We start from the raw sequence: 13,545 nt of genomic DNA, 5'->3' as shown, positions 1-13,545 counted from the left end.
TGCAATGTTGAGAAAAAAGAATCCCTGCTAAAGTGAGTTTGAGAAATATGGGATGAAATTAAATAAAACAGGTTCATCATTATATTGTTATTTTTTTTAAGTTTATTTATTTTGAGAGAGAGAGATGAGAGACAGAGAGAGAGACAGCAGGAGTGGGGAAAGGGCCAGAGAAAGAGGAAGAGAGAGAGAATCCCAAGCAGGCTCTGCCCTGCCAGCATGGAGCCCAATGAGGGGCTAGAACTCAGGAACCGTGAGACCATGACCTGAACCAAAATCGAGAGTTGGACACTTAACCTACTGAACCACCCAGGCACCCTGATAATTTCTATTTATTATTCTTTTCAATGACGTAGAGTACGATTACAATCAGAAAGATGTCACTTAAAATCATAATTCCATCATGTTCTCTTACCTGAAGGTACTAGAGAATCTTGTTCAATAATTCTTGCAGAGGCCAAATCACTGATAATATACTGTAACCTTAAATGCCTGAATACTGACACAAATGGTTTTCCCTGCTCAGTTTCCAGGAAGGCCATACCTTCAAAATCTACAAAAAACAATTTAAATAGGCATTCTTTTCAAATCTATTTATTTTATCCTTAAATGTTTTTAATACACACACACACATCTATTAGAAAATAAATAAGCTAGTTTTCAAAGATTATATAAACTTGAGGTGTATGGATAAAAACGTAGGGAGATTTAGGAAGTAGCTCCAGGAAATTAACTTTGGTCCCAAGTGACCCTTGGACTGAGATTTCAGTTGTGCACCTTATTTCTGGGGTTTGGAGCTTACAGTGCAGCAAGGTGGGAAAGAAGGCTGGAGAATAGTAGTTTGGGTTATGGTATCTCTCCAGAATCCCCTCTCCTAGGGACTGAGCACTCCACTGGAACTCCAGAGCTCAAATGCCAACCTGAAGGGTCTTCATAAGATACACAGGACATGGATTTGTCTCTTGGGATTCATCTAATTTATACTTTAGCTACATGAGATGAACACCATTAGTTAACACATTCACCCTCTTCAAACTAGAAAATAATATACAAAGACACTGCAGCCACTGATTTGCAACACATGGGTAGTGTTTATTATTAAAGGAATTCACATTTATGAAGTACATGAATTTTTTTCTTTTAGGGAGAATTTAAGGATATTTCTAGAAAAATAGTTACTCTCAGTTGCATTCCAATGTGCTTTCATGAGTGCAAAGGAAATGTCTAGTGTTACTACTATCAAACAGGAACTTGTGCATAAGCTCTAGCCTGTTTTCTACTAAACAAGGTATATGCATGGGAGCATACTCAGTCCTGCTGCTATTTAGGATAGGAGAAAAAAGTTGAGAATTGCTACTGTAAACTAATCACAAGACATGTTGGTGATAAAATGGGAAAAATAATAGTTTGGGGGATCAAACTATGGTGGTAGTTCAAGGAGTAATAATTCAGTTAATATTTGGCAAAGCATTTTTCTTATCCAGCTTTAATTCTCTCAGTGTAAATTAGGGGCTGAATTAGATAACTGCTTAAAGTCCTCTCCAGACCTAAAATTCTCTAGGTCTACAAATAAGTTAGGACATGATTTTAATAAATTTCAATTTAAAAAGGCCCCTAAAACAAGTTCCAAATAAAGTTTTCAGGCATACCTTTTCTCCTCTTAGAAAACCAGACATCTGTTTCAGTCAAAAGCTGTTTTAAAGATCCATTCCATGAAGGCACAAGTTGAAGGAACATCCACTAGGTTGAAAAAGTAAATTTAAGAATAAAATTACAAGATTTCACCAGGTTATGATTTTTTATTCAAACTGCTTCCACCTTAAATAATAATATCTAAAAGGTTTAATTTCCAGTACATGCAATTGACAGAAGTAGAACTATCATATGACACACTTACAAGCTTTAAATTCATCATGGCATTAATCATGGTCCAATGATTAATGATTGAACTAAAAGTGTGTGAGAAGGAATAAACTAATTCCTGAAAAGTATTTAAGGCATCAAACAGTACACTCATACAATCAAAAGGTTTAATATACATATTATATTAGTAATTTTACACTAATCTATTCTACTAATTAACTAAATTTTGCTAAATATTGTATAAGATTATAAAAATCTTATATAAGAAAAAAGAGTTTCTTATTGTCTCATTATTGTCTTCTTACTCTTGAGACAGTATGCAGAGTAGTTAGGAGCATGGACTTTTAAATCCTGGACCTGCCAATCAACAGCTGGGCCAATTACCCAATTTCTCTGGGTCTTAATTTCTTCATTTGTAAAATGAGCATGAAACTTCATAGGGCACTAAAAGAATTTGTTACACAAAACAAGTGTAACATGTTTTGAATAGTGCCTGGCACATAGTAAGCACTTATCATTACTGGCACAAAAGCAATTACAACAGGAAACAATGAATCCTACCAGTGGCTCAGAGATAGATATGGGTTGTCTACTCTTTCTTTAATGATTGCGTAACTTAGTTACTACACTTCCTTGAAAAAACAAAACAAAACAGTAACAGAATCTTATTCCTACCACAAAACCAAACAATTGCCATGATACAACTTAGACAGTGTCTCATTCCCAGATTTCAAAGCTGTGTTAAATGCAGACTTTGCTGCTGGGGACAAAGGGTTAAAGGCAAAATTATTAAGTGGGAAAAGCAGTAAGAGTAGGACTCACAAGACTTGGGTTCTGCCTCAAGTCTGCCACTTAAAAGCTATAAGAATTCTAAGTCTTATCATCTATAGAACAAGAATGATAGCCAATTTGTCTCTTCAGAGTTGTGAAAATAAAACTACATTAAAAATGTTAAAACTTTTCAAAAGTATGAAGTGAAACATATACCTGAAGTGCAAATAAGGTCTTCAAGGAATGTCGACATTTTTTTCCTTTAAGTTTATTTATTTATTTTGAGAGAGAGAGAGACAGCGTGAAGCAGGAGAGGGGCAGGGAGCGAGGGTGAGAGAGGATTCCAAGCAGGCCCCGCACTGTCCGCACAGAGCCTGATGCAGGGCTGGAACCCATGAACCATGAGATCATGACCTGAGCAGAAATCAAGAGTCGGATGCTTAACCGACTGAGCTACCCAGGTGTCCCAGAATGTTAACATTTTCTAGAAAAAGTGTGAAAATTTCCTCATAAAGTCATTAATTCAACTAAAGCTCAACTTTGAAAACATTTCTGAAAACCATATAAAGTATTTAACATTTGTATGTAAATAATAATATGTTTGTTGTTGAAAAGAATCTGGGGGAAAAAAACAACCACATTCCTAGGATAGAAAAGTATGTGAAACCAAATAAAGGAACAGGATGGGAGCTCTCATGGCCCACCACTTGTTCTCAAGTGCAGACCCCAACAGGAAGAGAGGTATCTTGCATTCCCAACCGGAAGAGGCCTACTTTACTAGTCTAGCAAGAGAAATAATTTTTCCCAGTTTAGCTATAAGATCAGCCAACAAGAAAATACCACAACTCAGACAACAAGGAACTCACTTTCCTCCAACCAACTTTCATTCAAAGCAGCCCCTCCCGACTTCCTCCTTTTCTCTACAAAGTAATGTTCCTCTCCTTTGAGATCTGGACTTGCTTATGGTTTGCCATAGCTTACATGTCCCAAATTGCAATTCCTCTGCTATTCACAAATAAATCCATTTTGTTGGTAAAATAACTGGCTCTATTTTTAAAGTTGACAAGTATAAAGAATGCAATTAAAATCACTCAGGATAACAAATCTCTAAACAAAGACTTTTTAATATTTTGGCATATTTCCTTTTACTTTTCTTACTTTTACACTATTCCTTTATCAATGGACACTAGTTGCTTCCAGCTTTTCACTATTATAAGTAATGCTGAGGTGATACCCTTACATACATATTATGCCAATACCTTTTTAAGAGCTGTGTAAACATCCATCTCCACTTGCATCACAAATAAGTTAGATGAACCAATGAGCTGTTTCATGACATTTATACTAGAAAAGATAAAATAGAAGTAGTGAGTTTTCCTCATGCACAGGCTAAACCACCCTGGTAGAATTAAAAAATTTAAGTCTTTCTTATGAAAAACAAATGTGGAATTTAAAATTACCTCAGTCTTTTTGCTCAAGACAAAGAATCTTAGAAATAACCTATCTGAACACTTTTAATTCAGATAGTATACTATGAAAGGTCTTTCTTTGAACTCATAGGAAAACAAAGAGCACTGATCTGCTAGTAATCAAAGTTAAAACAAGGACTCAATAAGATAACTTTTATCTATTTATAAATATTTATTTATTTTGATAAAGAGTGAGCATGAGCGGGGGAGGGGCAAGAGAGAGAGAGGGAGAGAGAATCCCAAACAGGTTTCACTGTCAGCGCAGAGCCCACACAGGGCTTGATCTTACAAACTGTGAGATGATGGCCTGAACTGAAATCAAGAGTCAGATGCTTAACCGACTGAGCCACCCAGGTGGCCCTCAAGAAGGTAACTTTTAGTATGCTCTGATAAAGTGGCAGTGTTCCTCTTTTGCCTTTCCTACTCATTCATTGGTTAAAAAAAAAAAAATGTCAAATTTCAGTGAATCATCTATATCTTCAAAATAACCTTTAACATTGAGGCTTAAGAGAACTGCTTAATCATAAATTATGTTTTCATTACTATTAAAGACAGTAAGATCAAGAAGTATATATTAGTTTAAACTTAGATTGAGTGGGATGATATCACCAGTAGCTTTTTTCCCCCTTCCTTTAAGCCATAAAAAGCCAGAAAAACATCTAGGATTTTAAGAAGACCACTATAATTTATCTTCTTTTTGAAAAAGCTCAATGAGAAATTATAAAAGAGAAAAATGATTTCTAATGATTTCCAAACCAAATATAATGTAGAACTTCATTTATACCTTGATAGCACTAGGAAAGGATTTTTTTTTCTGTGTAGAATAATGCTTCTCAAACTTTTCTGCCAAAGGACCTCTTAAAGGCAGAGGAAAGGAATGGATCCAAGAATCCAGGAGATGGTCTAGCCATAAAAATAACATTTCTACTACTTCTTGTATTTCACCTTTAAGGTTCAAAGAAACTTGAATTCTCTATATTCCAGAATTCTCTATATTCCATACTGTATTTAAACATAAAAATGTTTATCTTTTTCCCCACCCACGCCTGACAAAAAATAAATAAATAAAAAATTAGTAAAATTGACATCACAGGAATGATCCCTTTAAGGGCAGAGACCATGACATAATCATCTCTGCATCCTTCACAGCCCCTGACAGAGTACCGTTATATACAGTGGACATTCAGGAAGTGTTTATGGAAGGAAGGAAGGAAGGAAGGAAGGAAGGAAGGAAGGAAGGAAAGACAAGCAAAGGTAATTCAAAAGGCCAACCTGATTATTAATTTAATTTCATTAGGCTTCGCAAAAAGTTTAAAACAACTTCCTCAAACTTACTTTTACAATGAATGGTAAAGATAGTTTTTAAAATAAAACTTGTACATTCTCTAAGAGCCCAGCAAAAATGAAGTAACACTTGAGATTTCTTCTATGGTTTTATAGCAGCAATTAATTTTTCTATAGAAATTAGCTCAAATACGAGACATAATATACATTATTTATGACAAAGAAATTTTGAAGCATTTCTTTAGTTCATAGATACAGTCAAGATACCTTTCATTAAATTGTTGACTTTTTCATAAGGAATATGTTTTTGTATGAAACAAATAAACACTTTAACAAATAAATATTACTTTAGGATAATTAATTGCAAAGTTATTTAAAATTAAAATACCTGAGTTCCTTAAAAAGTTCAACATTCTGGTGAGTCATCAAATTGTTCAGGAGCCATTCAAGGCACCTGAAATTAAAAACATGGAATTATTTATCACATGATACATAAATATGCATTTATGACTTACTTAGTAGGACTTACAGTTAAAATAAAAACAGAATATTAGTCTTGCTAGAACATGCTCAAAGTTTTAAATTTAACAACTGAAAATTTAGTATTATTTTCGTCAGCAGTTATTAAGGAAATATTCCTTTTATATTAATAAGAGCATTTCTAATTAAGAAAACCTCATTTCAAGTTCGTGTTAAATCATTTAGGAAGGGGCTTACAAACTTCTATTACCTTCTTTATAATTTGAAAACAGGTCCTGCAATTCTCAAGAGTTAAAAACATTGCCAGTAACTGTACTGATAGAATGTCTATGATGCCTACTACTTAAAAAAAATTAATAGAAACTTCCCTGTAAAGAATGGCCATAGTTTTTATAAGCCACATATAAACATGTATAACCCACTCATGGTCACTTACAAAGACAACACTTTCAAGGAATTTACTAATTCATCCAAATGTAAAAAGGGACTTTTTAGAACAAAATTCTAGTCCCCTATCTTTTTTTCCCCCCTTTCTTTCTTATAGCTATACATTCTCTTAACAAACCAAAGCAGCCAAATTCCAAAAAGTGGGATGGGAGGAAAAATAAAAAAGGTAACTCACTTTTTCTTTACAGAATCTAATCCATAGGTCCCTGCTGATGTGTAATAGCCACATACAGTTTTCACATTAATTGTTTCCTTCATTGTCTCACCACACTGCTGTATTAAACCATCCTGTAAATATAAATAAGCACTGGAAAGGCCCATCTCACATGGGAAAAATTAGTTCTAAATATGTGCTTTTACATATTAAAAAGTAAAAAAAAAAAAAAAAAAGGAAGAAAGAAGGAAAGAAAGAAAACTCATTAAGTGCAGCAAGCCTAAATTTTTAAGTCCAGTAAAAATACTGAAGAAAAAAAAAAAAATCCAGCAAGTATTCAACTGAATACTTGGAATTAAAAATGGAAGGGGGCGAGGGGTAAAAGCAGTAAGGTAGTAATGTAGAGATGAATATTGCTTTTCTCTTTCTTTTCTATTCTTCCACACTCTGGGACCTTTGCAAATTTAAGCGGCATTCTGTCTGTTTTGCCTGTTCTTTTTAAATTAAGATCTCTTAACATACTCAGTTGACTATGTGATGGAGCTAGGCAAGTAAACAGTATGAATCATCATAAAGTGTTTATTAAATATAAAACACTCATCAATTTCTAAGAGATGCACCTAAAACACATTATTTTAAACTTACACTGCAATATTAATCTAAAATGTTTATATGTAAGATTTCAAATGAACTTTATTCAATATATGGGAAGAATGTCACTTTTTACTTAAATTTCTGAAATATATTCATCATGCAAGTATATTATTAAATTAGTTAAGTCATAAAGGTAATGCAGAAAATGGGATTTAGGACAAAACCAAAAGGACTAAAGTTAGAAAACAAAGTGTACTTGTTGGAAGTAAGTATTGAAAGGATCACAACATTTAAAAAACCAAATGATCTCAGCCAAGTATACTGAGCAAGCTATTAACTAATACTCCAAATAAATCAGTATACAAATGTCACATAAAAAGAAACTTTATTAACATTTTTTAAAGATCAAAATAAAACACTGACTCCATTAGGATTTTAAACTTACCTGGAAGTCACTGGAGACTACCCATCTCCTGCCCCCTCTACCTTCCTCTTAACATCTTATCTGTCCAGTGGATTATCCCTGCTTAATCTTTCTGTGATCCAGTTTCTCCTCTCCATTCTTACTGCTACTGCCCTACTTCAGACTCTGATTTGGGACTACTGCAGTAAGCTTTTGTCTCTAATGTACTCCTCTTTCCTTCAATACATCCTTCACATTATTTCCAAAGTATTCTTTCTAAAACATAACTGTCTTCTGATTAAAATCTTTCAAAAGTACCTACATTTGAATCTAAACTTCTTAAAAGGTACAGAGGGATTTTCATGATCTGGACTCTGCCTCCTTCTCTCCAACCCTTTTTCTTTTCTGTGCTAGCATCATGTTCCACTCAGATTCTCTAGGCCTCCATGTCACACATCTCCAGGTCTTAATTTGCTCTGTATAAAAAGCTTCCTTCCTTCTTCTTTCTTTGCAACATAAATACATTTCCAGTTTTTAAGACTCAACTTCCTTCTTTGCACCACCAGGTTGAACTGACCACTCCCTCCTTTGTTCATCTGCTAAATCCTACGGGATGTTTATTATCATACTCATGATACACTGGACAGTTCTTACTTTATCTCTGGGTCTGTGTATCAACCCTCCCTTCCCCCATTCCACACACACATTATATTATGAGTTCCTTGAAGCAGACTATATATTTGTTTACCTTTGGATCTCTATGCAAGTTTAACATGTTGCTCAATATACTTCTGTTGAATGAACAAATCTGTCAATCTACCAACAGATTATATATATTCATGTGGTTTACCACAACTATTTCATAATTAAGAAAAAGTTGACAAAGTAAGCACTCAATGTTTTTCAAACCCATGAACTAAATGAATTAGTAATCAAAGCAATCTGCTTATTAACAGTCAAGATAAACCATTAATGAACTGAAATCTGTAAATGGACCTAGACAAATAAATTCTTACCACACTATAGTAATTCTACAGTATCTACATCCAAATACCTTGCATTCATGCTACACAGACATGATGATCCCCTCAGCTATAATAAATTGCTTTTAAATTTTATTTTACTGAGGGCTGATGGGGGGTGGGAGGGAGGGGAGGGTGGGTAATGGGTATTGAAGAGGGCATCTTTTGGGATGAGCACTGGGTGTTGTATGGAAACCAATTTGACAATAAATTTCATATATTTAAAAAAATAAAAAATGAAAAAAATAAATTTTATTTTATTAGTATTTTTTTGGTTAAGCTTTTTAAATGACTTATCACAAGTGACATGTTTATATATTTCATTTTTATTTTAAAAGCTGTAAAGAGCTAAGCTTTTTCTTGTTTTTGGAATAGATACTTTGAACCAAAGGTCCAACTGTGATCCTTTCTTTGAATAAGGTACATACTCACCAACTGCAACATACAAGCTGCTGCTAAAATGGCAATAACTCGACTGGGCTTGATTAAGACATCATCTCGATACAGTGACCCAAATGCAACCTGCAGTGCTGAAAGCAAAAGCACAGGCATGGAATGAAATACAATGTTATCTACAAATTATTACAAAAATGACAATGACCATCTTCCCACTCTTCAGATGTATGCCTAAATTCAGGCATGCATCTGAATTTAGGATGTACATAACAGGAGAAGGGAAGTACACTAATTAAAATGTTAGTAATGGTTACTGATTAATGGAGCTAGTTTAATAACAATGTTATAAATTTCCATTTATTCTAGCTAAATAAAAGAGCCGGATTCTTCTACATCTAATCTTGATATTAGTTGGTGGTCAGAGTTAAGACACTCTTGGAAAAAGTTTTATAAAGATACCTCTGAGTAGACTAATCAGTAAGTACACAGACCCCATGATATCTTAACCCTGGTGCTTCCAGTGCTTCACTGCTGGGGAGTGGGGAATAGCTCTTGGCTCCTATCTACGCAACATGCTCCCCCAGTCACCCCAGCTATCTAGGCCTGCCCTTCCTTCTCTCCACTGCCACACTTGTGTTTTAAATATTCTTAACTTTTCTCTTTGCCTATGTGGTGAGTACTGGTTATTTCCACTTGGGTTATCAAAGAGGGAAACAGAAAATGAGCACTGGAACAGAAATTAGGAGTACAGGCTGACTGATGAATGTAAGCCCCTTAAATCCTCTGGGCCTCAGCTTCCTCATCTAAGAACTCATAGCTCTAAAACAACATTGATTACATGATTCATACCCTATTGTTCCCAGAGAAAGTCTTCATACATGGGGAATAATCAATAAACACTATTTACCCGCTTTTCTTTTTCTTTTTTTAAACCATTACATTTAACTATGTAATTTTAAAAAACAGTCACACTCTTCCTTCCTTCACCCTACATCCTCAATACCCCAGGCGGATATATTTACAACAATAAATAAACAGACCGATAAGGCCCATATGACTAAGTAGATTAAGGATAGGTAGAACAAAATTGATAAGGGGCGCCTGGGTGGCTCAGTCAGTTAAACGTCCAACTTCAGCTCAGGTCATGATCTCATGGGTCGTGGGTTCAAGCCCCGCATTGAGCTCTGTGCTGACAGCTCAGAGCTCAGAGCCTGGAGCCTGCTTCAGATTCTGTGTCTCCCTGTCTCTCTGCCCCTCCCCTGCCTGTGCTCTGTCTCTCTCTCAAAAATAAATAAACTTAAAAAAAAAAAAAAAAAGAACAGAATTGATAGAACTATGGAGCAAATCAGTACAAAGCTGTCACGCTGGGGTGTTAAATGGAGCTTTTATCTAGCCTGCAAAGTTAGAAGAAAATATTTATTTTCTACCAAAAGAATAAAAAAGATATGTTATAATTTTTGCATAGTAGTAATTATAGTGGTGGTTACCTTCTATATCAATATTCTGGTCAGGAATCTCCAGTTCAATTATGTTCATGCTGGATTCTTTCCAAGAACCACTGAACATACTAGAAAAGTAGCCAGACTTAAAAAAACAAAACAAAACAAAATGATTATCCAGTACTTTCTGGGTCTTCTGAATTATTTTCCCATTTCTAATTCCAAACAACTGTTCTATCAAAATGAACCCATATTATTTTGGGAGAAAAAGAATTGCTAAATATGTCTGCAGGAAAAATGAAATTAAGATAAGGACACTTTTAAGTATGTCAAAATACTTTCAGTTTAGTATTAGTTTAATGAAAACAAAATCAAATTCTCGTATTACTATCTGAATTCCTATATTACCACTTGAGCCTCCAATTAGCTTTCTACTTAGTTAAAACAATTTCTGAGTCTATTACAGGTATGTTTTCCTTCTCAATGGCATTCTAAATTCAAGCTTAGAAAATATATATTTAAGTCTCTCATGAACATATGACAACACACAAGGTGAATACACAATCATGTACTGGGGAAGACAGAAGGCTAAGAACCTTCATACTGTTTAATCCTTACTGTATTACGGGCTGTAAAGGGTCCAAGCCAGTCCGAAGTCAGCATTAATGGGATGATCCCCAGATATCAGGATAAATCTAAAGTCTAGTTTTATCTAATCAGAAAATTCCAGAATGAACCTGATTCTTGGAAAGGTACCAGAATGGATGAAGTCTTCAGTTACCTTCTAGATAGCACCTCTCATAACTAGAATTACTTTGGAATAGATCAAATATTAACAATTTTACTGAATACTTAGTATGTATAAGGCACTGTGAATATAGCAGTTAACAAAACAGACACTGTTTCTGTCCTCAGGGGGCTTATTAGACTGTAGCATGTAGTTTGTCCTATAATCAGTACAGTTTCTCTTGAGAGTGAAAGCCTACACAGAGGCATTCTCATCCTTAAATTCACAAAAGTGCTCTCTGAGATTAAAAACAGATAGGACCCTATTCTCAAGTTGAGAGCAATATTCTGATATATTCCCTGGGCTATATACCTCTGGTCAAATTAAACTTGACTATTACGATAATGATTATGATCAAATGATTAAAATGATTATAGATTATGATTAAAATGTTATAGAAAAAGTTCCCTTAAAATACTTCTACTGGAAAATCTTATACTATACTGTCTTACCAGTAATTATTGCCAAATAGTGAAGAAGACAGAAAATATAAACTCCATAGGATAAAAACTGAATTGTTCCCTGTTCTATTCCCAATGCCTAGAACAATGATTTGAAGAAAGAATAGATAGATTTGATGAAAGAATGAGTAAAATATTTGAGCCATTAGAGCAACATTTTTTTTTTCCTTTTGAGAGTTTTGAATCTTTAAAATAGGATGGCAGATAGTAATATTTTCAGCACACAAACCAAATAGGTATATCAGCTAAATAAGTTGGTCTATATTTGTTGGGTCTTGTCTTTAAGTTAACTGCATTTTCCATTCAACCATAACTACAAAGGAACATTTCAGCTAAATTTATTCAATTTAAATAACTATATACAAAATAAACAAATTCAACAATCTTAATTTTAGGCATTCCCCCCCCCCCCCTTCCCCTCTTGTCAGCAGAGGGCACTAAAATAAGAACCTTTTGAAGTAATGACAAAAAGGTATTTGCTAGGCTGGTATGACAATGAAAATTCAAAATCTGTTTTCTAGACTAAACTAAGTTTTCACTAACAGAGTGTGCCATATTTTGATAAAACAAGACTCTGTGTGAGATGATAGGATTTAGACAACCACTATCCACACAAAACAATTACTGTGAAATGCAATAAGAAAGAAAAGGACTTGAAAGAGTTTGAGCTATTTTTAAGTGACTACCTTGCTTACTCAAATAGAAAAATAAAATACTTACTTGACATAAATATATTTTGTGTAAGTTCCACTCTTCTCCTAGAGCACATATCTTAATGTCACTATTTTCTCCATTCAAAAATAAGGTTTGATAAATATATTTGGATGTACTCTTTAATTTTTTCCTGTTAAAAGAAATGCAAATGTTACATATGTGTAAAACTGAGTGTTTTACTGATTTTGCATAAAACTCAAAATATTCCTTTTGTTCAATTTCTATTAAATAGAGCCAAGTTATTCATTGTGTAAAAGGAAAGAGGGATATTATATATTCAAATTTGCATTAGTACATAAGAAACTAATAATAGTAGTAATCTCTAGGGTACTCTATTGCCAAGAGGGTTAATAGTGGCCAGCTAGATGGGATAGCATGTACAGGTGACCTTTCACTGTACACTCTTACAATATGTGTTTGTTGAACTAAGTGAATTACCTGTAGGTCAGCATGTGATTTTTGCTTATTTCCTCATTTAGAAAAGAGTTCTATGGAGGATCTCAGTACAACTTCAATGCTACTTCTATGCAACTACAAAGTGCAGAACAAGAATAAAAATTTTACCTATCCAAGTAATTTTGAGAATAATTTATATCTAATCTTATTTTGGTATCAAACTATTCCTAAACTCGTTAAAAGCATTTTCACCCTCATTGGTCAAATGGTTTGCAGCCTTAGATCAAAGGTTTTCAAAACTTTGCTCAATGGAGAAACGTCTTAGGAGCCACCAGGGATAGCTGAGGAGTGAACTCTGAACATCCTCACTAACTTCAACTAGGGCAGCATCACATTTTGAGGATTTCTGCATAAAATTTCATTTAAAAGATAACTATATATATATATGTGTGTGTATATATATATGTGTGTATTATATATATATTTTATATATATAATATATATAATATATATATTATATATATTATATATATAATACACACACACACATATATATATATACATATAATTTTAATTTGATAATCATTGTTCAAGATGGTCCAATGAATAAGAAAAGCCCTAGGCAGAGGCCGATAAATACCTTTTTGTGTTCCTGGCCAATCCTGACAAGCTTTCTTAGTAGTTAAAAATTCTTAGTCTTTTTTTTTTAATTAAAAATATTTTTAATGTTTAGTTTTGAGAGAAAGAGAGAGAGAAAGAGAGACAGAGCACGAGCAGGGAAGGGGCACAGAGAGAGAGAGAGACAGAATCCAAAGCAGGCTCCAGGCTCTGAGCTGTCAGCACAGAGCCCGATGTGGGGCTTGAACTG

General features: G+C 34.0%; 1 protein-coding gene across 1 annotated transcript in view; it reads right to left on the bottom strand.

Annotated features, from left to right (window-relative positions):
- Positions 1 to 13,545, bottom strand: part of GMCL1 (germ cell-less 1, spermatogenesis associated) — a 37,824-nt gene that overhangs the window by 18,459 nt on the left and 5,820 nt on the right. The window contains exons 2-9 of the mRNA XM_049651592.1: positions 12,288 to 12,411; positions 10,368 to 10,464; positions 8,917 to 9,014; positions 6,487 to 6,599; positions 5,773 to 5,838; positions 3,891 to 3,975; positions 1,647 to 1,737; positions 413 to 550 (exon numbers count right to left, since the gene is read on the bottom strand). Of these exons, the coding sequence (XP_049507549.1) occupies positions 413 to 550; positions 1,647 to 1,737; positions 3,891 to 3,975; positions 5,773 to 5,838; positions 6,487 to 6,599; positions 8,917 to 9,014; positions 10,368 to 10,464; positions 12,288 to 12,411 (812 nt within the window). The remainder of the gene's footprint in view (positions 1 to 412; positions 551 to 1,646; positions 1,738 to 3,890; positions 3,976 to 5,772; positions 5,839 to 6,486; positions 6,600 to 8,916; positions 9,015 to 10,367; positions 10,465 to 12,287; positions 12,412 to 13,545) is intronic.

The sequence above is a fragment of the Panthera uncia genome (genome assembly GCF_023721935.1).
Source record: "Panthera uncia isolate 11264 chromosome A3 unlocalized genomic scaffold, Puncia_PCG_1.0 HiC_scaffold_11, whole genome shotgun sequence".
Classification (NCBI taxonomy): Eukaryota; Metazoa; Chordata; class Mammalia; order Carnivora; family Felidae; genus Panthera; species Panthera uncia.
Note: the sequence above shows the minus strand (reverse complement) of the source record. Positions and strands in the feature narration are given on the sequence as shown.